Here is a 26,054-nt window from a genome sequence, read left to right as displayed (position 1 = left end):
GGCAAACCAGGGTGCATTTAGGGAGCAAAGAGGGCTACATTCCGAAGGTAAAGTGAGTATATTCTGAGACAAAAAGGAGAGCATTCTGGGGACATGCTCTGTGAAGTGGCACCATAGTCTGCAATGTAGAGCCTGTGCAATGAGAGATGACTATTTTTCTTTTTGAAAAGTGGACCTTTCAGCAACTGGGCAAACTGTACATATACTGTATAAACTCTCTATTTAATTTAATAAGCTGAAGATGGTTTTCAGTTTAATTCATGTGATAAGGTTGGTGGGAAAGTTAAAGTGTATTAGGTAATACTTTTGATTCCTATTGTTCTATTCAATGTAATTAGTGAGACTTCTAATACTAAAAGAACCACATACTGCATTGCAAAAGCACATCTGCAAAACAAAAGTAATTTGTTACCTTTACTCTGTCTTCTTTTCTTACTGACAGTTCACGTTCATTTCTGGCTTCAAAGTCATGAAGAACTCTTACAGGTATTTTTTGAAAATTTCTGTATATGATTCAATTACAAAATTGTTAGTGGTCTCAATTTAAACAATCAGCAGTAAATTGTTATAAAACCAACAGATACGATAACCAGATTTTGAAATGTATCTAATATAAAGTAGCTGCATTTTGTGACATTTAGTATATAATGTACACTAAAAGATTATAATTAAGCAGACATTAAACAGCTACCCTTTAAACGCTTGAAAGACTAGTGCCTTTGTAAGTAGGCTGAGAATTGCCTATGAATTACCTGAGTGTTCCCTCGACAGGAGGTTGGCCAAGTAACCTATGTTAGGGATACCCCAAAATAGGACATACATGATATCCAGCACCATGGTGAACATCTAATGTGCCAAAAAGGTTGAATGTCAGGGACATGTACTTGTAATGTAGGGGTGCTATGGCAAACTACAGAAAGCCTTGGTGAGATGGAAAGAAGTGTGCAAGTGTAATACAAATCAGCGCAACTGATAAAGGAAATAAATAAGAATCAGCAGCTATACCAAAACTTTCTCACTTAAAAAGTAGTTACAATGTGTAATATGAAGGGGTACATCACAGTGAACAAACGAGCGGCGACCCGACAGCACGGCTCCTCTCCAATTCATGACATGTTCCTACAGCCAGCACAAGCTTAGATTGTGCAGTTATATGTGAGTTCATTTCTTATCACTTCTTAATAAAGGGCAATTATACAGAGAGCACTTAGATCTGCTGTGATATTCTTTTACATGCTATTCGTTATGTGCTGAGTGCTCCACACCGGCAGACCAGTGACAGATACTAAGGTTATCCGACCCACCCCGTACTAAGGAAACATTGCTTTCTTGATCTATACTTAAGGTGAGAGGTGTAAGATTCTGGTACCTTTGGTACCCTTATTGCCCATTTTCCTTTTCATATTGCGTTCCACCTTTTTAGTTAGGTGGAACGCATATACCTTTAAGCCGTATGACATCATCACTGAGCGCCGCTCTGAGCGGCTATTTCAATCGCCGGCTTTCTCTCTCAGGTTGTTCGTTCAAACCGCATGCTTACAAGCCTTGTCTTATGCTGCCGGAGCCTCTGTAATGTTCCGGTACCTTTGGTACCCTAAATTACTCTTTTCACAAGTGTATGCGTCCCACCATTCTCTTTTGGAAAGGTGCGCATACACCTTTAAGACTGAAGCTGTCATCACTCAGCGCCGGACTAGATGGCTATTTAAATCGCCGGTTCTCACTCACATGTGTTCGTTCAAACACCCTTACCTGGATGCTAACTTGGCTTGAAGCTTTCGTGCTTGCAAGCATACCTCGCTGACGGAACCTCGCTGCGCTGATCCCTGTATCCCGCTTCCGGATCATCCGCTCCTCCTGAACCAACCTTCGGCTGTATTGCTATTAGTGCTAAGTACCCCGCAGGGGAACCCTCTATAAACTTATACTAAGCTTACACTATCTAGCTCTGCATAGTAAAGACTATTTATCACATCTGCATATCTAGATTGCTAGCTCTTAAGACTACTGCTACTTATTCCTGCACTGGGTTGATCTCTCTTGTATGTCCACCTGCTACTCTGTCATCTGCTACCATACATGATTGCTAAACCTACCTGCATCCATCTGCTACTGTCTTACCTTCAAGTGTCTGTCACCTATCACCTCCACTCAACCTGTCTCTTAAATCTTCATCACTGTGTTACTACATACATAAAGTCACTCTAGGAACCAGCTTGTTGAGTGTGTGTATTTACTAGCTGAAGTAAGACCTTCCACACATGATGAGTCATTGAGGTTGGGAATGGTATCTCAGCATCTCTCTTACATGACTACTGAAGTGGAATATTTCTGCAGCTGAAAATCCACACCATACATGAAACGCAGGAGCGTTACAGCCTCCAGCTATTCTCTTTACCTGGAACAGACCGGAACCTCGATACTGATCCCATATCTCACTACCAGATCACTTCCTCACTACCGGACCCCTCTACTTACTAACCTTACTAGCGATAAGTACCCCACAGGGGATTCCTCCATAACAAACTTACACTATCTACTTCTGCACATTAAGGACTGTACTATCTACGCATTATTAATTCTATCATCTGCACTGTTACATAGATTGCTAGCTCTTGAGTCTACTACCATCTATCCTTGCACTGGGTTAGTCTCTCCTGTATATCATCTGCTGTCCTTACCACCTATTACCACACATGATTACTAACCTATCTGCATCCTACCTATTACCGTCTACTACTCTCCTGAACATTACTATCAAGTGCTTATCATTGCTATCACTGCTCACCCCTGTCCCTTCAGCACATCACCTCTATACTGTCATATACATCCTATCACTCCAGGAACATCTTATTGAGTGTGTGTATATCTGTATGCTGAAGCAGGCGGGTCCACAGTGATGAGTCTGGAGAGTTGGATCTGGTAATTCAACACATCTCTACATGACTACTGAGTGGAGATTCTGCAGCTGCAAATCCAGCTTACTATAAAAACGCAGGAGCGTTACAAGAGGCCATCTAGCGGCTTTTGGTGGTGGTGTCACAAGCACATTTTTTATGGAGACATCTATCAAGCACTATATATGCTGAATTTGCACAAGTGGACACTTATGGACTTTGTAGCACCTTCTATGCACCTTATTTAATTATTGCACTTTTGCGCATTTTGCACATAATGACATTGTGATTTATATATCTGTTTTGATACCACTATTGAATATTATTGGAGATGGAAAGAAGGGCACATGCTAAGCATCTTTTTTTTTTTTTTAACACAGAAGCAAGAACAATTTCCTGGTGAAGAGAGACAATGGCAGATTTGGTCAATTTTATGTGGAATTTTTGGCCACAAAAATAAATATTATAAGTCTTTGAGATCCAATATTGGGCAAATTATTTTTTTGAATTTTGGTTGTAAACAGGTTGGAGTAAAGACTGGGAAAGACATATGGAGACACAGGAAATTCTGAAGAAAAAAATAATTAAATAAGAAGGCATAAATGAAACTGGAGTCCTGGGACACCACCTCTTGCATTCAGGCTGCAAGCTGTCCAAGTGTCTGCAAAGGTCAACAGACCTCCCCCCACTTTGAAAAGCGGGGACACACCTTCATGCAAAGAAAGGCCTGTCTGAGGATTTGGAAGATTTTGAGTGCCAGACTTTGCAGCTGATTTGAGAACCAAGCATGGAGGGCGTGGAGAAACGAAAGGGATGCTTCTTAATGCTCAGAGATGGACAACTTCCTAGCCTTCTCCTTAGGTTTTCAGTGGTGAGGAGGGATACTCTTACCCTATTAACATCCTTAAAAATAACTTCAAGAGCTGGTATGAAGAGGCGCCATCCCTATGAAGGCCATGTGAATCAACTGCTTCCTACAAGACAGTTCCGTAGTCCAGCCTAAGTGTCCTATGCATATGTACTGTCAGGAAACAAATGTGAGAAATAATGTAGCAAGTTTCCAGAAAGCCATTACAGCTGAAATTTTTTACTCTACTCCATGTATTCTATGAGCAGAGGCCTAATTGCAGTAGTGCTGAAATTCCTTTTAAGGAATTATGTCCAATCAGACATGGTTTGACAAAACTAAAGTCAAAGCCAAAAAAAGGGTATAGGGCAGGACGACCAGGGTGGCCACCTTGCAAACCTGTGTCACTGACGCCTGATGATGGAAAGCCCAGGAAGCACTATGTGTGTGGTCAAAGGTCATTGGAAGAAGACAGCTAAAGCCGACACCTGGCCCTTGATGGTACTCAAGGCCAATTTCTGTTCAACCCCCCTTTGAAGGAAGGTCAAGATTCGAGCCACCAAGAAGGAGCGAGAAAGAACCCCAAGAGACTCACACCACGCAATGTGCCTGTAGCACTGCCCCCTTCAGGGCTGCCGGTTGATGGGTGTTCCTCAGCACTCCTGTGACCCTGTGAACTATCCAACCCAGTCCCCGATCAGCAGAAAGGGCAAAAGAACCGCTCCAGTGATAAGGTAATCCCAACCGTCAAAATAAGGTGCAGCAAGGATCCGCAGTCCAGGCAACTATAATGTATAGAGAGAAATAGCCGCACTCCAACTTGAAGGCGAAAAATATAAAATCTGTTTGAATTGATTTTATCTTTTGGATACGAATAAAAGTGTATCCATAATATAGTCAGAGACAAGAGATGAACGCATAGTAGTTGACGCGTTTCACGGATAAACGTCCGCTTAGTCGTAACCAAGTAACCATTAAGATTCCACACAGGCACCCTTTCTCTCTCCGATGTCTGTTCATGTGGAATCCACAAGACAGGCGATGCACTCTCCCATGCTCTGGCATCTGGAAATGAGCGATGCTCTGCCACCACAGGCTGTCTGTCTAGCCTCCACTCGCTTCCTCTTCAGCTATACTGTGTCCGCATCCACAGTGTAGCTATCAGCACCCGCTCCGCTGAGGACGAGCTCCGCACTCAGTGGCTGTGGCCTAGCACACGAGGTTGAACCCAAAAGTTCTGTGAGCACACAACAGCTGATCTGCACCCTGGGTCCCGAAACCAAGAGAGCATTCAAACTGTGGAGCAGATAGGTTTATAGTCTCTCCCATGATCCTTCACTTCCCCCATTGCTCCCTGGGAGTACAGTTCCTTCCGCAATCCAGATAACAGTCTGCTCCCAACACAGAACTATATCTCCCACAATCCAATTCCACTTCCCGTGAGAAGCCGATATCCACCTGAAAGCAGTCCTAAAGGGGCACACAGACAATTCCAACAATAACAGACAATTCCAACAATAACGATAAGTATATAAGTGTATATATATATATTGTAGTAGTCTGATGCTGGCTACATCCTCTCCCCACTTGAAAGTCTTTGGTCCCCAAAGACAAAAGAACCTTCCTTAGAAACGCATCTAATGTATATTAGTCCAAAAGAATAACTAAATCAATGACATCACTGAATGGAACTCACAGTGGCTGACAACTGGTTAATATATGAACTCTCATATAAACTATACAAAACATCAGAAAGAGTTGAATCTCTCAGGCCAGGCCAGTAATAAATTAGTGGCCCACCTAGTACTGTCAGATGGTGGAACAGGATCATCCCTTACCAAGGGCTCGGTAGAGGAGGCTGGTACTTGGCTAGAACATTGCGTAGTTGCAATTTGTTCATCCAAACTCTCTCCAAGAGTATTATAAGTAAGTCTCTTTGTCGGGGGAATTTCCCTGCGAAGTCTAGAACACACATTTTCGGCAGATTCAGGCTTCTGGCCCCATAAACTACATCCAGGCTGTGGCTCTTCCAAACACTCAGCACAACCTTAGGGCTATCCACTGGAAACAGGGCCGGGCTTTCTTCCACGATAGGTGACTCAACACTCTCTGGAGGAAGATAATCTAGATTTCCAGTACTGAGTGGATGAGGGTTAGTTAATAAAGGTACAACTGAAGTCTCTTCAACACTTAGCAACTCAAGCTGGTCAATAAGCTCAGATTTTATATCCTGGATTCCTGTGCCAGAGGGCAATATAGACCTTCTCATGTCCCTCGATTGACGTCTCTCCCTTGAAGGTAGAGGCGGCATTTGGCTGCCCTCGGCAGAAGGCCGACAACCTTCAAAGGTATTTCTCAATGGAGGGGACCACAACCAGTCAAGTATTATCTCTTCCTCATCACTGTCTTCCTCTCTCTCTTCCTGAGCCGAGAGCCCTGGCACTCACCGAGTCCTGGGTCACAAACTGGAAGTTTGAGATGTATCAGAACAAGACACTGAGGGCACCCGAATAGCATCTGAAAATAAAAACAAAAGGCAGAGCGCCTCTAAGTGTTATCAGTTTAATTAAAAGGGTAAGGCAGGTACAGGAAAACTGCTCACATTTAAAACAGTATAAAATAGCTCATCTGTTAGGTGGTCTGCAGCAACACAGGGGTCCATGGCTGGATGTTTGTGGCTCCAAGAGGTGGTGCAGGGGATGGTGAAGGAGGGAGATGTCTGGAGGGCCAAGAGACCAGATAGTAGGATGGCCAGCAGCTTCAGGAAGGTGTTCTGTTCCTCAGGGAGACACCTGGTGAGCCGAGAGACCGTTAGGTAGGATGGCTGGCGGCTTCAGAAGGGCGCCCTGCTCCTCAGTACATCTGGCGCCGATAGATAGGGGAGCCCAGTGTGACAGATCCAGCAGCCAATCGCACAACACGTCACAGGGCACGCTCCTTTCTCAAGTGCAGTGTAACTACACCAGACTAATGACTATACATGAACTGCATACCCCTTGATGCTATATAGGTATGTGTGATGCGCCAACTCTTATCCTGCTTGAATAGCATCTGAAATGGGTAAAAGATGATTCCTATGCCAAGTCTTCACTGGACCAGTCTTGCCCTTAGGACAAATCTAAAACACGGGTAGGCCAGGTAACCTTTTGCAAATGATAAAGGGTTGAGAGCGCCAATGATCAGCCAGCTTGTGTTTACCAGGCACTCCCTAATACCTTAACAAGACTTGATTACCCGTCTACAGATTTTGAATCCTCACCTTCAAATCAAGATTACCCGTCTACAGATCTTGAATCCTCACCTTCAAATCAAAATTCCTCTTATTACTGTACGTTGCTCCCTTACAGCGGATGCTTCTAGGGCTTTCTCATAGGCTAATTTAGATTTTTTCCTAAGTCTGTCCACATAGTCAGAGTAGGAAGTCTGAGAAGTATGATCAGGTGATGTCCCAAAAGCTAAATCCACCGTTAGTCGAGCCTCTCTCCCAAACATTAACTGATAAGGAGAATATCCAGTAGAGTCATTCACAGTACTGTTGTAGGCGTGCATCACAGCAGCACCCCAGTGTTGCTTCTTTTCCAATGGTAAAGACCACAATATATTCAATAGAGTACGGTTAAATCTCTCAGGTTGTGGATCCCCCTGAGGGTGGATACAGAGTAGTTCTGGACTTCTGTATGCTTAGCAATTCACAAAGTCGTCGTATCAGCTTACTTTCAAAGTCCCGACCTTGATCTGAATAGATGCATTAAGGTAGGCCGTAATGAATGAAGAACTTTTTCACGAGAGTCTTAGCAACTGTACTAGCTTGCTTGTCTAGCAACTGTACTAGCTTGCTGGTCTTGAGTCGGAAAAGCTTGAGCATACCTAGTAAAATGATCGGTCCCAACTAGGACATTGCTACACCTACCCAGGTCAGGTTCAAGACACAGGAAACCAATGCACACCAGCTCCATTGGTCCTTGACTTCATAGATGGCCCATTGGGGCAGCTCTGCTGAGTAACATCTTCCTCTGAATACATCTGATACAGGAATGACAATAACTTTCAACTTCCTTTCTCATGAAGGGCCAATGAAAAACCAACTTAAAGGCCAACTTAAAGGTTCGATCTGGTCCCAGGTGTCCATGATCATCGTAGAGGGCCGTCCCCAACCAACTTAAAGGTTCGATCTGGTCCCAGGTGTCCATGATCATCGTGGAGGGCTGTCAGCAGAGTCAGTCGGTGTTTTTCTGGTAGGAACAACTGTTGAACTCCATCCACTTCTTCTGCAGGACACATTCAATGCACAATTCCGTCTTCCAGTTTCAACCTGTCCCAATCCTTATATACCACTCTAGCACCTCCAATCGGACTATTCAACAGGATTTTGGGGTCTCCAGAAGTCAATGCGGTTTTTACCAAAACACACAAAGGATCCTCCCGTTGATCCTTCCTCAAATCCTCCTTTGTCAACTGGGGAATCTGAGGCATAGGGTCTTCTGGATAAAGCATCTGCATCTGAATTCCCTTTTCCTGGCTGATACTTCAAGCTGAACCGGAACTCGGACAAAGAGGCCAACCACCATTGCCCAGTGGCATCCAGTTTAGCAGTAGTCAACAGATATGTCAGGGGGTTATTGTCCATCTTCACCACAAAGGAAGCTACATACAAATAGTCTCGCAACTTGTCTACCCACTTGAGAGTCGAAAACTCCAACTTGTGTATTGGGTAATTCTTCTATGAAGGTGACAGACTGCGACTCACATAAGCCACAGGGCGAAGCTTCCCAGCAGTTTTTTGATATAGTGCCCCACCAAGACCATCTCGGCTAGCATCTACATGCAACTCATATGGCTTGGCAGGATCAGCATAGTTTAGAACAGGGGCCTGCATAAGACTTTCCTTCAACCGCCCAAAGGCCTGCTCGCACTTTGGGGTCCACTGACCTTGCATAGATTCTCTGGATCCTCTGGGCCCCATAGGATGTCGTTCCTTGACACCTGACTGCAGGAAGGAGGTGAATCACCTCCTTCCTTCTGCAGAAGTTCTTTCAGGGGTTTTGATATCTGGGCAAAGTTCTTCACAAATCTCCAGTAATAGGAACAAAACCCAAGGAAGGAGAGCAATTCAGTCACAGTTCTTGGCCTAGGCCAGGTGGTAACCGCCTCCAGCTTCTGGGGATCATTGGCTACTCCATTTGCTGAAACCATGTGCCCCAAATAAGTGACCGACGTCTGATAAAAATGACATTTCTCCAAAGACAACTTTAGTCCTTCTGCATGGAGTCTTTGGAAGACCTTCTCGAGTTGAGCTTCGTGTTCTTCCAGTGTCGTGCCAAACACAATCATGTCATCCAAGTACACAAGAACCTCGATCAGGTTCATATCACCAACCGATCAGGTTCATATCACCAACCGCGTTCTCCATCAGTCTCTGAAAAGTGTCCCGTGAATCCCTGGGGCATACCGTGAATCCCTGGGGCATACGATCAAATTAGAAGAAACCCAGCGGGCTGATAAAAGCAGTCTTCTTCCTGTCACCAGGGTGCATAGGTATCTGATAATACCCGCTCTTCAAGTCCAGCACACTGAACCACTTGGCTCCAGACAAGCACTGCAAGGCATCTTCAATCTGAGGGGTCGTATATTGGTCAGGGATGTTTCGCCGATTCAAAATCCTGTACACATACACATACACATCCGAATGGTCCCATTCTTCTTCCTAACACTACGATAGGGGAAGCATATGGGCTTCTAGACTCTCTTATGACCCCAGACTTCTTCAGCTCAGCTAACTGTTCCTGAAGGTCTTCCAGGTCACTCAAGGGGATCCGCCAAGCTCTTTCTCAAAAAGGCTTATGTTCACTCAACCGAATCCGGTGCTGAGCACTCTTTGCACATCCCACATCAAAGTTATTCTTGGAGAAGATCTTATCCCATGTGAATGCTGATGGGGACTCTTCCTCATGTCCTTGACAGTGTCTTAGTGGGCACTATCTCCAGAACCAGTTCTAATCCCATATCTTCCCCCAGGGAATCTCCCTCCAACATCACAAAGGGACCTGGCCGGTCCCATGACAGCTTGACTGTAGCCTTCATGCATGTCCTCTCCCCAGGCTGTAACACTCGTTCCTGAGTGTCCAGTCACCACAGCTTTCCAACTCCTTCGACCAGGGCCTTTTGCTCCTGAATCACCCGTTGAAAAGCCTTCCTTAACTGGGAATGCACTTCTTCAACAGCTGAACCCCTGATGACCAATGGAGTGAGCATTCCTCTCACCAGGTTGGTGTTAGTTCCTATTATCAGATATTCTGCTTCACTCTAGGTGGTCGGGGACACACAACTGCTAGAGTGTAAAATTTCTGTCTTCCCGTCCAAAGAAGGATCAAAAGCGATGGGTATATATCCATCCATCATAGGGAATCTTCTGGGGGCCAAGGCCCCAAATCTCCAGCTCTTCCAACTCGCATAATGGAATGTGTTTCAAGTGTTTGTCATAAAAGTCTCTATACAACAGGGTGACTTGAGCCCCAGGATCCATCAGAGCCTTGGTGTAGATCCCCTCTACCTGCAACAAAACTACAGGAGAGGGCCCCACCAGTCTCTTCGGCACACTTCCATATGGAGTTGCAAACAATCTTTGCCGTACTGTTGGACTGGGTTCTTCTAGATGCCGGGGTGCATTTTTCACTGGTACCCCCAAACTTGCATTTGGAGAAGAGATTATTCTCACCCGCCATCTAAGTGTATCCCCCTGAGGGAACTCAACGGTCTGTACCTTGACTGACTTCATGGTTGGGGACCAGAACCTTTTTTTCTTCCTTGGAGGAGAAGATACATTGACCCCCTGTGTCTTTCCTCACAACCCAGGCAGTCCTTTCTGTTTACCAGGTGTAGAAGGAGGGGATCGGATAGAAGGCCCTGTCCTCCACCGTCTTTTTGAGATTTTACTAGTGTTGGAGCTCTGTTTAATCTCAGGATGCTCAATTGGCTCCTTCACTAAGGTCCCCTGAAGTTTTCCGCCTTCTTTGGGAAGAAGATCTTCTATAAGGCTTTTAGCAACTCCTTCATTAGTTCAGGGCTAATCCCTCGCTTGGGGCATTTGGCCCGGAAATGTTCTACTTCTCCACATTCAAAGCAACCTCTGTCTCGGAAGGGAGAGGGATCCAGTCCCCTAGGACTACCTTTTGGTTCTTGAACCTTTCCTTGAGCTTCCATTACTTGCATTAAAGCTTGGCACATTTGCGTTTGAACCTGTGCTACTTGGATCATCAATTCTGCTGGGTTTGAGTTGGACTCTTGGAGTTCAGACACCAGAGGACAAGTCTGTTTCACTTTCCTCATCTGAGAGACTAGGTTCCACATGGACCAGGTAGACAGATGCTTTCTCTCTCCTTCCTTCACCCACAAACATCTCTCTAACACCTTGACTCTTTTCTTCCAACAAAGCCTCCTCTTCCCTCACTTCTCTCATTAATTCTGGATAAGTAGGGGTAGCTCAAGCTCCTTTCAACAGCAGCTTAAGGATGATGGGCTGGTTTGACCGAACCCCTTGCAACACTCTATCCAGTCGCATTTGATCGGCATCTTTTGGGTCTATTCCCTTTTTCAAGATGATCTGATGTAACATCTTGTCCACTTGGGAGACGTAATCGGACAATCTCTCCCCTCGCTGTTGGTGGGTATGGTTGATCCCGTATATCCCGGACGAGCCCACAAATGTAGCACTGCCCCCTTGAGGGCTGATGGCTGATGGGTGTTCCTCAGCACTCCTGTGACCCTGTGAACTGTCCAACCCACCTGACACTCTAGGTTCTGACATTATAAGTATACCTTTAAGAACACACTGACACAAAATAAATGAAGTTTTGCTGTTTACTTAAGAGATAAAAGATATAACCCTATCAGTCAGTCAAATTCCACCTAAACCAGACTGATATAAAGAATTAGAAAGTAAGGAATGACAATATCAATGAACAATTGTAACACAATATTCTAGGGTTTGAAACAGTGACCGTTGACCTTTATAGTACTGCTGTTACTATTAACGTAAAGAAAAGAACTTTTAGCCATGCTAGTGCTATTAATGTAATAACTAGCACTGCTATAAAACAAATCAAGTGTGTCCCCTTTAAGATGTAGCAGGTGTCAACACCCTTACCCTAGCAAGGCCTTGCTAAGTCTTCACCGAAAGTTGGAGCTCTTATCACAGTCCAATGTGATATTTGTAATTCCAAGGAAGGTGATGTGTGCAATAATATCTGCTGTCAGTGTGTTGATGAAGTAAAGGTTATACTTGCGGTTAAGATTCCACACAGGCACCCTTTCTCTCTCCGATGTCCATTCGTGTGGAATCTACAAGACAGGCGATGCACTCTCCCACCCTCCGGCGTCTGGAAATGAGCGATGCTCTGCCACCACAGGCTGTCCGTCCGGCCTCCATTCGCTTCCTCTATAGCTATACTGTGTCCGCATCCACAGTGTAGCTATCAGTATCTGCTCCGCTGAGGACAAGCTCCACACTTGGGTTAGGCCTTGTGTACTAGGCCGCAGCCACGGACAGTTCTGTGAGCAGACAGCAGGCTGATCCGCACTCACTGGGTCCCGGAACCAAGAGAGCGTTCACACTGTGGAGCAGATAGGTTTATAGTCTCTCCCATGGTCCTTCACTTCCCCCATTGCTCCCTGGGAGTACAGTTCCTTCAGCAATCCAGATAACAGTCTGCTCCCAACACAGAACTATATCTCCCACAATCCAATTCTTCCACTTCCTGTGAGAGGCCGATCTCCACCTGAAAGCAGTCTTAAAAGGGCACACAGACAATTCCAACAATAATGATACGCATATAAGTGTATACATATTGTAGTAGTCCAATTCCAGCTACATACGCCTTCCACATATGATGATAGGTCTTCCTGCAGGTAGATTTTTTTTACTTTCAACAGTGTAGGAATCACCGACTCTTCAGCAAGTGGTGTTCAACAGCCAAGCCGTCAAAGCCAGCGACTGTAAAGCAGGATGGAAGATCGGTCCTTGGGACAGCAGATCCTCCCTGAGAGGAAGCTGCCAAGGAACGTCAGCGACCAACCGCACCAGATCAGCGTACCAAGACCGGTGTGGCCAGTCCAGAACCACTAAGATGACCGGAAATCCCTTCTGCCTCGATCCTGCGTAGAAGTCTGGGCAGAAGCTTGAGAGGAGGGTAAATCAGATGATACTGACCCCACAGGGCCACCAGCGCGCCTGTGGCATGCGCCAGAGAATCCCTTGAACCTCTGCACCTTTCTGTTAAGCTGAGACGCCAACAGATCCAACTCGGGGGTTCCTCACCAGGACACAGCTGATGAAACACCTCCAGATGAAGGGATCAATCCCCATGGTCCAATGCCTGTCAACTGAGGAAATCCGCCTGCCAATTTCGAATAGACTACATTCTGAACTTCCATATCCGCACAAAGCAGTTTAGCACCTTGAGGTCCAGGATTGGACGCACTTTGCCTTCCTTCCTGGCAACTGTGCCTTCCTTCCTGGCAACTGTGAAAAGGTTTATGAAAAAACTCTGAAAACTTTCTGAGGTTGGAACCGGGACAATCACCCCTTGAAGGAACAGGTTTTGTACCTCCCCAAAAAGGCCCTGGGTACAGTTGCAAGTTAGAAGGAAGAAACCTTGCCGGGGGACATGAGCGAAACTTGATCTTGTAGCCGGATCAAATGACTTTTTGGACCCTCTTGTCTTGCATCCGGGAAGTCCACCGGTCCGAAAACCAGAAAATATGTCCCCCCACCCCCGTTACGGGTGAAGGCGCACCTTCATGCAGAAGGAGTCTTATCCACGGGTCTAGAGAAGACCGATCTTGGCTTGCCAGACCAGGTTCATTTGGATCCTCCAGAAGAGGCCCTGGAAGGCTTCGAGCCCTTGTCAGTCAACCCTGAGGTATGAAAAAACTTGTTATGAGCGGAGAAGGAAGGCCCACATCTCCTTAGCAGCTTGCGGAAGAAATGTACTCTTCCCCTGTGGGAGACCTTTAATGATGTCATCCAGGGTAGCTCCCAAGCAGGCGATCCCCTTGAAAAGGGAGATCAGTCAAGGCCTTTTTTGAATTTTGATTCGCAGACCAGCATTTGAGCCAAAAGACACACCAAAGGACCACTGCCAAAACAGAGAGGTGAGCCATCAGGGGAACCTGCATTCAAAGAGGCATCACAGATAAACTTCAGCCCCTGGACCAGCTGGTCCACCAGCTTAGCAAAGGCAGGGGGGAGCTGTTCCCCCTCCAGGTCATGGTGGAGGAGCTTAGCCCACTTGGTCAGAGTTTGCGACCATAGGGCAATGGTGAATACCAGCCAGAGTGTACATAGTGCGGGCCACAGCCTCCAGCTTCCGGTCAGCCGGATCCTTAAAGGCCAGGGACTCTTCTTGAACCAAAATCATGGTTGCCTTGTTTAATCTGGAAACTGGAGGGTCCACTGCCAGTGGCACAGTCCACTTCTTAACAAGGGACTCCTCATAGGGGTAATGCCTAGTAAAACGCTTTAGGGATCCCACGGGGACGCTTTGGTTGTCCCCACTCTTTAGCGACAATTCTGTCAAAATGGGGGGGGGGAGACACCTTTGCTGCTTTGGATGGCTTGTGAGTGCCAAAGGGCACCTGCGCCTCCGTCACAGCATCAGCTGCATCCTCCATCTTCAGGGTCTCAGGCACAAATACAATCAGTGCATCCACCAGCGCCTTTTTGTGCGCGGTCGCAGACGTAGATGGAATCATTCTCACTATCAGAGGATTCCTGGCGTGTGGTTGCAGACCCAGCAGGGTGACCCACGTCCGCAGTGGCCAAATCAGATTCAGGATATGATGAGACAGATGAGGCAGGGGGTGATTTTTGCTAGCCCGTTGTCTGCAAGCCACCTCTACCCGGAATATAAGGGACTTCAGGACTGCCGTCAGTGCATGGATGGATGGTTGGGACCTGGAGGGTCCTGCAGCCTCAGAGAGGTAATCAGGTGGAGAAACATGCTCCAAAGACTCCATGAGTCACCAGGGGGACCCCACAAAAAGTGTAAAACACTGCTGAGATACAACCCCCACTGCGCTGGCAGCACCACCCGGTCGCCAGACACAAAGCACCAGCAATCCTCAGCAGAGAGGACCCCACCAGACTCACCACCCACAGAAACAGGCACCTACAGCCACCAGGGGAATCTGCACAACACGTGCGGTGATCAGGAAGTAAAATAATCTAGGAGTCAGCACCAGGGGATGAGGAGGGGCTCCCACCGCTAAAATCGCCGCCCACAGGGCTCCACTGTCATGAACGCCGCTATTTTCATTGGCAAACCACAAAAAAAAAAACCTGCCAGACTACACAAACATTACCACCGTGTATAGAAACACACAGGCTACAACAAAATGGCGGCCCTGCACGGCACCACGAGACTAACAGGGACTCACAGACCAGGCCTCATTGACATATCCAGGCAGGGCAGAGGGCCCCAGCAGGAACCCCCACCAGGTACAACCCCCTGCATAGTCGATTGTTCGGTCGTCGGCGGTGCACCCCCTGGCCCCCATTGCCAGTTAACACCCTGCCCCCATCCCAGGAAAGTGGCCAGACCCCTCAAACAGCCCCAGTGTGTAGGAGGGGGCAGGATGAGGGACTTGGAAAGGGGTGTGCCCGTGGGAAGGAGGGGAATCTGGGGTTCCAACCGTCCCAAGAAGGGGCCCAGGTCCACCCCAAAACCCTCCAGGGGGAGAGGGGGGACAGATACTAACCATACCAGGAACCAGGTGGGCACCACTTCAGACAGAACCCCTCTCTATCGAAATGGGGGGCTGTCGGCCAGGAGGAGTGCTGCGACTTGGGCCGAGACCTGGTCGTATGTGATCTCGCAAGGCGTTTAACTCACAGGCCAGCCCCCGTCCAGTAGGGCTATGTCGTGCCGACCTAGCGCAGAGCTGAGGTCTCTGGCCAGACTGGAATGACCACTGGATCTAGATTATCCAGCCTGTCGCGCAGTCCGGCAGTTGATTGCAGATCTCACAGGAAAAATCCAGGCGAAAAAAAATTTCTATCTAAAAAGAAAAAATTGCCAGGACCAAAGATCGCAGCAAGGCACTAGGTCCTTACTCCTGACAAGGCAGAAAAAAAACTGAGTGGCTATAGCAGAGAGAGGGAGTATACCCCCTGGGACTGCCCATGGGTGTAGCCAGAATTCTTTTCTGCCTAGTGTCCTACTCCTGTAAGGAGCAGTATAATCCAATGGTTATGGATATCAGGAGCTGTGTCCGTCAATGAACGAACGAGAATGTAGGTGCAAAGGGAAGATCTTTGCAACCTTAGGAGCCTTAGCTAACTTAATGCTAGAAACAGCACTGGTAGAACAGACAGGCAGAACATTGCCTAGCCTCAGAGTGGTGTGTATTGTATTAATAAGAGCTGAAATTGTCCCCTTTAACTTGGGAGTATTAGCAGAAGACTGAAACTCTTCTAAAGGTAAGCTCAACCATTGAGGAATTAGAGAGTAAATCAGATATAGAATCTACTGGAGGGGGCATGGGAGCACACTTGTGGTCTCTGCATACAAAGTCAGCAAATTACTACTTTTGTCATGCAAGATTTTATGCCTCAGATTACCCAGTTGAGTACAGCATGGCCCCAGGTTACAAACATTGATACCACAAGTAGGCATGCTGTAAGCAGTCCTCCACCGATTAGAAGAAACCGAGCAGGGGGGACAGGACTGACCCCCCGTGTGACAATCAGACATGTTGTGGCCATAGCCTGGTTAGGCAATGTACAGGCCTGGGGTAAGAGGCAAATTGTCTGGTAGCAGGTGAGGGTCAGTAACTTGAGGTTTGGATGGCCAGAGGTCACCAAAGCCACTTTGGGTGAGCAGCAGGAATGAATCAAATATCAAATTTTCACGTAGCTCTTTGCAAAAGGAGCAGCAGCATGGAGATGCTTTCCTACTGCTGTATGGTGGGAAAGAGAACACAAAGCTGTGTTATAGGTTTTGTGATTTATCAGACTTACATTGTTACAGTTTTTCTTGTGGGAACAACCATTGTCCAATTGGTACAATGTTTGCATATGACTAGTTTTGCTGTCTTCTTATACAATGGGGGAAAATATAACAGCTGGTCTTCAAGCCTGACCCCTGATCCTGATAAGTATATCAGTATTGGAACTATCACCAATCAGCAAGATAGGTACACAGGCAGTCACCCTGGTGAATGATGCAGGCTCATCTGAGGTGCAAAGTCTAAATAGTAACTAGTAGAGGTGCGCATCTTCACTGGCCTCACGATTCGATTATGATTATCATATCAATGATTCGATTCCGCGATGCATCACGATGCATCACAATTAACGGCCATGGTTTTATCAAAATTCAAGCGGTCATAAGAACTCCATTTTTTTATTTTATCTGTTCTTAAAAAAAAAAAAACACTCCCTGCATGTAGCAAAGTCAAAATACAGCAGACAACAACTTACAAAGGAGACCCAGGCCCCCCTAAATACTACAAGAGAGGGTCAGAGACCGCAGATACACTACAGGAGAGGGTCAGAGACCGCAGACACACTACTGGAGAGGGTCAGAGACAGCAGATACACTACTGGAGAGAGTTATAGATCACAGACAATACAGGAGACATGGTACAATAGACAGCCAGCGGGTAAGTATATCTTTTATTTTACAGAAAAAAATAATAACACCCTTTAGTATCACTAAATCATTGGTGAGTCTTTTGGCTGCAACTTAGAATGCCTTCCTTTTTTCTTTTCTTTTTTCTTTTTTCCTCATTGATGTTGACCTACAATCAATCTGTCTACAAGTATACTACTTGCAGATAAGTGGATGTTTCCAGGTGGGAAGGTTTATAGAGAAATCTCAGGAAGAACTAGAGAGAAATAAGCCCCAATGTGATAAGTACACACAGACTGGAGGTACAGCAGAGGTGGGGAATGTGCCACTTCTTTGCACTCACCCCTCACTTACTTTAAGCATGAAAGGCTGGTCTCTCACCTTTCGAGCACTCCTACCACTCCTCCTCCTCCCCTCGCAGCTCAATTCCTGAAGCAGACTCTGAAGTGATGTGAAGTCCAGGGATGTGATGACAGCTGTAGTGATGTGTGTGCCAGCGCCGAGCAGCACCACACCCGCCCATGGGGGAGGTGACAGAGCTACGAATCCCGAGGAAGGGGCAGAACGTGGGTGGGGGCGGCACGTTGATGTGCTGCAGCGCCTGCCTCCTGAGGTTACACCATCCAATGAGGGGGGAACAGCGCTGGACGCAGCCAGGCCACGGGTGCATGAAATCCAGCGATTACACTTCTGTGGAGTGAGGGAGGGGGAGGAGCCAAGATGACATCACACGCAATCGTGATTAATCTGGGTTCCGCATCATAACCGAATTGGAAAAGGGATCGATGCACCTATCATTTTTAAAACCCCTAGTAACCTGTGTCCACCGGAGCTCCTGATGGTGGAGATGGATTTTGCTGCATGTTAGTACTTGGTCGTGGTCTTTAGGATCACCCCACCGGGAGGTGAGCAAGCCATGGTCCAGCAGCGGATAAGCAGCTAGGGATCAAACAGAAGCGTAGTATGTAAGCAAGCCAAAGGTCGATAACAAGTAGTTGCAGGTTGGGATCAGGCAGAAGCGTAGTTGAGGAACAAGCCAAGGATCGATAATGAGCAAAATATGGACGACAGCAGGGAAGACAGGAGCGAGATCCTGGCTGGAAAGAGCACAATATTCTGGCAAACAAGAAGTGCAGAGACATTGCTTTAATTAGGAAGTTCATGAGAGGAGCAAAGAGTTCAGGGTTCAAGACAGAATCATTCAAAGAATTGTCTAGTACACTGTCCAGCATTCCAGGTAGCCCAACATGTAGAGACATTGCCTAACACAGCAGAGGTTTCAGGTTCAAATCCAGGCCCTAACATTACTATTACAGTATATTTGGGCAATGTACACATTTTTAGCTTATTTGGGCAATGTACACATTTTTAGCTATTGCCAATATTTTAGAGGAGCTTTATCAAACAATGGACCCAAAGCTAAGTCCATAAGGATTAAAAATTGCTTGATTTTTTTGAGACATTTTTTTTAACCATGTGTGTATGATACTACAGTACCATCTAGAGTTTGGTGTTGGAAAATTCTTCTCTCATAGAAAATGATCTGGAAAGAAGGAGGTAAAAAGGACTACACCCATGTGGGAATGACTAAAAAACTAGCAAAATCACTGGTCAGTCTTTAAAACAGCAGTGTTAAAAAAAGATGTCCACCATCCTAGCACACTAGCAAACAATTGAGGAATGTTGGTAGTAGGAAGGGTTATACCATGGGCTTTGTTTGACACTGAAAGTCTTAAACCTTCATGGTATGCTGCAACCTACAGAAGGTTTGGATACTGGCAAAGGATGAGAATTTTTTTTAGATTTAGACATTTTTGTAAAGGAAGATAAATGATTAACAAACATTTTCTAGGAAAACAGACAAATACATATATCCAGTTGTTATCACCCTAAGTGGTTGATTGTCATTATTATCAACCACCCTAATAATAATAATTGTTATCAACCACCCTGATAATAATTGTCATTATTATCAACCACCCTAAGTGGTTGATAATGCGTTAATCATTTTTTTAGATGAAGACATTTTGGCAAATCTGAAGATTATTATGAACAAACTGAGATATTGGCAGAGAGGTTCGTCAACAAAGATTACAAGAGGAATTTTAAATAAAGAAGTATCAATGCACCAAAATGGAACATGCAGGTGTGAAAGGGTCCTTTCTTAAATAACTAGCAATAGTTAAAGACTTTGATTTCCATATTTAAACACTTACTGATGGGTGGACGAAGTCTGCAGGTTTTCTTGGACCTATAGATTGATGAAAAATAATTCAATTTGAGAGTTATCATCAAGAGCAATCAGGCTTTGCATCAATATTAACATTATCTCAATTACTGTTTACTTTAACTTACAAGGTTTGCTTGCTTTTTAAAACTGTTTAATAGTAGAATGTATTGGACATTCCTTCACAGCCAAATTTTAAAACATTGATTCACCTAAAATAGACAAACTTAATATTTTTTTCAACAAATTATTAAGTCTGGTAAAACATAAACTACATACTGTACATGTCTTTGGTAACATTTATTACTCCCAAAACACACTTCAAATTGATGTAGGTACTTTAATAAAACAGTAGGCCTAAAAAAGTTTATGTAACACTGGGCATTGTTACTGAGAATGCAGGACTAAAAAAGTTTATGTAACACTTGGCATTGTTACTGAGAATGCAGGACTCTATTTGCCCACAAGATGGCCAATGGCTGCCAGTGCTAACGAATATTGATGGTCAGATGCTGGTTTTCCAGTTTGCCAGTTCGACAGATGCCGGTCCTAAGAGCGACATCTGTAGAACAGACAGCTTTACATATGGGCCAAAAGTTGGCTGGTTCATTTCAAACATACCGTATTCGTCCTCTTGTAAAGTTTCTATAACCTGTTGGAAAGGTTTTGCCCTGTTTGATTTGGCATTGTCTGCAAACATTGAGATTGAACTATTGATTCCAACCTCTACAGTATATTGTTTATGAACAAGTTAAACAGAAATGGTCCCAGGACAGAGCCCTGGGGTACCCCACTCACAACTGTAGACCATTCAGAAAACATGCCACTAATCTTTGGACGTGCTCCTGCAGCCAGCTTTCTATCCAAGTATGTACGATATCTTTAATGCCAAATAATTTGTAAATTATGAGTTTATTGGGTACTGTATCAAATGCCTTAGTGAAATTCAGATACACTACATTCACAGACCTTAATTTATCCAAATTACAGTTTATCGCCTCCTGAAATGTTAAAAGGTTTTTTATAAATCCCTGTTTGTTATCTCTAATGCTATTTTCCTCAGCACATTCTTAGATATGGTACCATATCATTCCTTCCAATAGTTTACATGCTATCAGAGGCGTAACTAGGGTCTCCAGCGCCCTTGGCGAGGAGCTGTATCGGCATCCCCCCCGAGAAAGAGAGAGCGTTTGACAGAGAGAGACAGAGGGGGAGGGTTTGACAGAGAGATGGGATGAGAGAGAGAGGGGGGTGACAGAGAGATAGAGAGAGGGGGAGTGAAAGAGAGAGAGGGGGAGAGAGAGGGGATGACAGGGGGAAAGTGAGAGAGAGAGGGGGTGTGACAGGGAGAGAGCGAGATGGGGATGACAGGGGGAGAGAGAGTGGGGGTGACAGAGAGAGAGGGGGATGACAGGGAGAGAGAGAGGGATGACAGGGAGAGAGAGAGGGGGGTGACAGGGAGAGGGGGTGACAGGGAGAGGGGGTGACAGGGAGTGAGAGGGGGTGACAGAGAGAGAGAGAGAGGGGAGTGACAGGGAGAGAGAGAGGGGGTGACAGGGAGAGAGAGAGAGGGGGTGACAGGGAGAGAGAGAGAGGGGGTGACAGGGAGAGAGAAAGAGAGGGGGTGACAGGGAGAGAGAGAGAGGGGGGGTGACAGAGAGAGAGAGAGGGGATGACAGGGAGAGAGAGAGAGGGGATGACAGGGAGAGAGAGGGGGTGACAGGGAGAGAGAGGGGGTGACAGGGAGAGAGAGGGGGTGACAGGGAGAGAGAGAGGGGGTGACAGGGAGAGAGAGAGAGGGAGGGAGAGAGAGAGAGGGAGGGAGAGAGAGAGGGGGTAACAGGAAGAGAGAGAGAGGGAGAGACAGAGCAGCAGCATCCAGAGGAGCAGCAGCACTTAGGATGAGCTCCTGAAACGTCATCACTTTATACCTTGTAATGGGCAAATTGAAAGAAAAAAACAGGAAAATTGAGACTACATGCAAGACAAAGATGACCAAGAAGAAATAACTCAAAGTAAAAACAGGAGAATAAAGACAAAAAGTGCAAAAAAGGCAAGACCATCTAGCGGACAGGTATCAAGCATCAGAGAGCATCGAAAGCTGAAGGATTCAAGTAAACAGCAACACAAGGTTGGACCATCCTGCTATAACTACAGCAAACACATAAACATATAGAAAACAATTTTTTAAGCAAACTTCTGCACTTAAAAATGGAACAGAACAAAGCAAATACCCCAAACACAGACTCCATTACACAATGTAAAGCCAGCAGGGGGTCTGATGTCTTGGAGATTGTTTACACAGAGGGAGAAAAGAGCAAACAATCAAAGAAAGCCATGAAAAAAGAAACACTTAAGCAAAATCCAGAGACTCTGTTTACTGACTTCTCCAGTACTGAACATAACAGAAAGAAAACAGATTTGCTATTCTATACTGAGTATACTGAAGCCTGGCATACAGCTTTCTGTAAATATTACAAGAAGATTGTAAAGGGAGGTATCTGCAAGGGCCGGCAGATCAAGGTCAGGGATGAGGAGGATAATTGTGCAGTACTCACCCTGAACATATATCACAATAGCACCATCGTGGCACAAGGCACAGAGGAAAAATTAGAGTAATTTAAACAGGTCTTCCCACAAATTAAAGATCAGGCCAGGGTCTATAAGGATCTAAAAACTTAAGATAAAAATGAGGAACAGATACCAACAGTGACATTGTCCATAGACAGGCCTGACCTTCCCTTACCCAATATCCTCAGAGATTCCTTATCTGAACTGTACAAAATCTCTCTCTAGTTCAAAGAACAGCTTCAAAGATAGTTAGGTGACAAAAATGTAAATGACCAGCTGAGGGAAGAGCTGAACACACTCAAAGTTGAACACAAGTCTGTCCTTTTAGAAATTCGATCTACAATGCAACAGCTACAACAAGGAATTGCTCAATTGAGGGAAGAGATAATGACACTAAAATCACAAATGATGCTGAAAAATCAGGAAAGAGAACTAAAGGAGATTGTTGATGGGTACTTTGTACAAACAAACAGCAGACTGGTGAGACTCATCAACTTCCAAAAATTAGCATTAAAAAGCCCAACAATAGCCAAGACAATTCCAATGATCTGGAAACCACAAACAACCCATCATCAAACCACAAGAACAGGCAAACTCATGTCTCTTCCCAGGAACAAGAGTCTCCAAAATTCACTGTTCAACAATTGAACAGGCAACAGAAGTCATCAACGACCCATATTTCACTAACCCCAAACATATCATCCTACACACAGGCACAAACAACATCCAGGAACAGCAGGAAGTTATTGCGGACAAATTAGGCAACTAACAGAGACTGCACAACAAAAATTTCCAAAGTCCAAAGTAATTCTGTCCTCTCTTATTCCAAGGAGGGACATACCAAACAGCAAAATTCAACAAATCAACACAGAGTTGACAGATAAAACCAGGTCAAAACCTTCAATGCACCTGGCACAACATAATTTTATAATGCCCCAACACCTCTATGACAATAAACATCTGAACAAACATGGGGTCAGTCTCCTGGCGAGAGAATTCAAAGACATTGTTCTTGTGAAAACTCATAACCCTGGACCTGACACAAACCATATTCAGACAGACACAATTACAAATATAAGACCCCAAACCTCACCACTAATCAAATAAAACAACAATACACTCAACCAAAAAACAGGGCCCCAAACATGGAGGAAGCCACCCACCCCAAGATGGACATCAAGACCACTAAAAAGCAGAGAAATGGCGGAGATAAGAACCCTCCTCAGCACAATATGCGATAAAATAATGTAACAGAGCTCAAAAAGCAAAAAAGACAAGGACAACCACCAATAATCTGGTTTGTCACAGGAAATTTGCCCATTACAAGGTATACAACTACACAAACAAAAATGACATCATTAGTAATCAGTAGCTGGAACATTCAGGGTCTGAACACTTCAGCTTTCAGATCCAAAGTAAATGATCCAGATTTTAAGCAAAGACTACGTGAGACATACAAATCCTCCTGGAAACATGGACCCCAAAACAGGATGAACCATTAGTACCTATTGGCTATAGGGAAGTCTCTGTCCCCGCACGGAAGGACAAAAACATCAAACAGGGTCGGTGCTCAGGGGGAATATTAGTCTGGTATAAGGAGGAGCTACATGACAACATCAATGCAATCAAAAAAGGAGAAAGCCACATCTGGATAAGAATAAGTAGCTCCATCCTTGCCTCTCAGTCTAATATCTACCTGTGTGCAGCATACATTGCCCCACCAGAGTCCCCATATTTCAGACCAGACATCTATGAGGTCCTACAAAGCGAGATAATCCACTTCCAATCCCTGGGACAAGTGCTCATCTTTGGAGACCTCAAAGCTAGGACAGGAAAGGAAAAGGACTATACAAGTTCTGATGGCAACATGTACATACTGGGCCCGCAAATTATTGTCACGAGTTGATACAGATACAAAGAAACAGCTATGACAGTACAATCAACAAAAATGGAAGAAAATTGCTAAATCTGTGTCGCAGTCTGGGGCTCTACATCCTCAATGGCCGTACCAAGGGAGACTCTCTGGGAAAGTACACATTAAACTCCCACGTACGCAGCAGTGTGGTAGACCATGCTATCACAGATATGGACCCTGCCTTCATCAATGCATTTACAGTCACCCCACAAACACACCTGTCAGACCACAACCAACTACTGCTATATATTAAATCTTCAAATAAACCATCTCCTAAATTCCACCAGGCTTCTCTCTGCAACCTGCCACCATCATTTAAATGGTCCACACAGTCTACCACAAAATACAGAGAGGTAACTGACAGGCCTGACATTAAAAAACAGCTTGAAAACGTCTAAAACAAAAACTATGAGGTAAGCCCACGAGGTGTGAACCAGGCAGCAAAGAACTTCCATAATATACTACACACCATTGCAGAAACAGCCCAACTGAGAAAAGTCAACTACAAGAAACCACCCACTAAACAACCCAATAAATGGTTTGACAAAGAATGCAAAGAATTAAGGAACACCCTACGGACAGCCTCCAATAACAAACACAGAGACCCCAACAACACTGACCTAAGGATAGCCCATAGCATCTTACAGAAAAAATACAAACAAAGCCTTAAAAAGAAAAGGCAAAAGTTAATCTCTAACAACCTGCAACAGTTAAAAGAGGCAGTTCAGGAAAACTCTTTCTGGGAAATATGGAAGAATATTGGCTCAGCACCCAGGAAAAACAACCTCCACATCCAAAATGGTGACATCTGGTTTAACTACTTTAACCACTTGCCGACCGCTACACGACTATTTACTGCGGCGGTCAGCCCCATACAGGCAAAGTGACCTAAGCCTGAGAGCCTCTAGGGGGCGAGCGCGCGCTGTCGGAGGCGGGCTCCTGCCCCCGCTCGTTCCCTAAGCAGTCTGCACGAGTGACAGGTGGACCCGATGTCCGCCGGTCACTCGCGATCTCCTCGTGGAGAGGGAGAAAGGCAGGCGGCTGATGTAAACAAAGCCGCCTGTCATTCTCCCTGATCTAACTGCAGAGATCATACGATCCTGCTATGTAGGATCGTATGTCTCTGTGGTTACATCACTAGCCACACCCCTTTACAGTTAGAAGCACGCCCCTAGGGACACACTTAACCCCTGCATCACCAATAAAGTTAACCCCTTCCCTGCCAGTGTAATTTTTACAGTAACAGTGCAAATGTATAGCACTGATTACTGTAGTAATGTCACTGGTACCCCCAAAAGTGTCAAAAATGTCAGTCAAGGGTCCGATCTGTCCACCGCAATGTCGCAGTCCCGCATAAAAAAAAAAAAAAACTCGCAGATCGCCGCCATTACTTGTTAAAAAAAAAACACCAAAAATGACAGAAATCTTTCCCTTAGTTAGTAAACGCAATAACTTTTGCGCAAACCAATCAAAATACGCTTATTGCCATTTTTTTTACCAAACATATGTAGCAGAATACAAATTGGCCTAAAATGTTAAAAATTTTGATTTTTACATTTTTTTGGGGAATTTCATATAAGAAAATGTGAAAAATATTGTTATTTTTTCAAAATTGTTGCTCTTTTTTTGTTTACATCGCAAAAAGTAAAAATCGCACAGGTGATCAAATACCACCAAAAGAAATCTCTGTTTGTGAGGAAAAAAAGACGTCAATTTCATTTGGGTACAGCGTCGGCCGACCGCGCAATTGTCCGTTAAAGTCACGCAGTGCCGAATCGCAAAATAAGGCCTGGTCAGGAAGGGGGTAAAATCTTCCGGAGCTTAAGTGGTTAAGAACCTCTACAAAGATATTCCAGAAAAGAAGTTAACTGTAGAACAAAAGACATCATCAAAAGACTAAAAGATATGGAGGAAAAAATCAAGGACTTCCAGAACCCCCTGGATGTACCAATTACACTACAAGAAATTA

General features: G+C 45.2%; 1 protein-coding gene across 1 annotated transcript in view; it reads right to left on the bottom strand.

Annotated features, from left to right (window-relative positions):
* EPS8L3 (EPS8 signaling adaptor L3) overlaps positions 1-26,054 on the bottom strand; it is a gene marked incomplete at its 3' end in the record, with an annotated part of 344,360 nt that overhangs the window by 90,811 nt on the left and 227,495 nt on the right. The window contains exons 15-16 of the mRNA XM_082246387.1: positions 19,589-19,623; positions 413-503 (exon numbers count right to left, since the gene is read on the bottom strand). Coding sequence (XP_082102513.1) covers positions 413-503; positions 19,589-19,623 — 126 coding nt within the window. The remainder of the gene's footprint in view (positions 1-412; positions 504-19,588; positions 19,624-26,054) is intronic.

Source organism: Pelophylax lessonae, assembly GCF_965119305.1.
Source record: "Pelophylax lessonae genome assembly, chromosome: 2".
NCBI lineage: Eukaryota > Metazoa > Chordata > Amphibia > Anura > Ranidae > Pelophylax > Pelophylax lessonae.
This window is presented reverse-complemented; position numbering and strand designations above follow the sequence as displayed.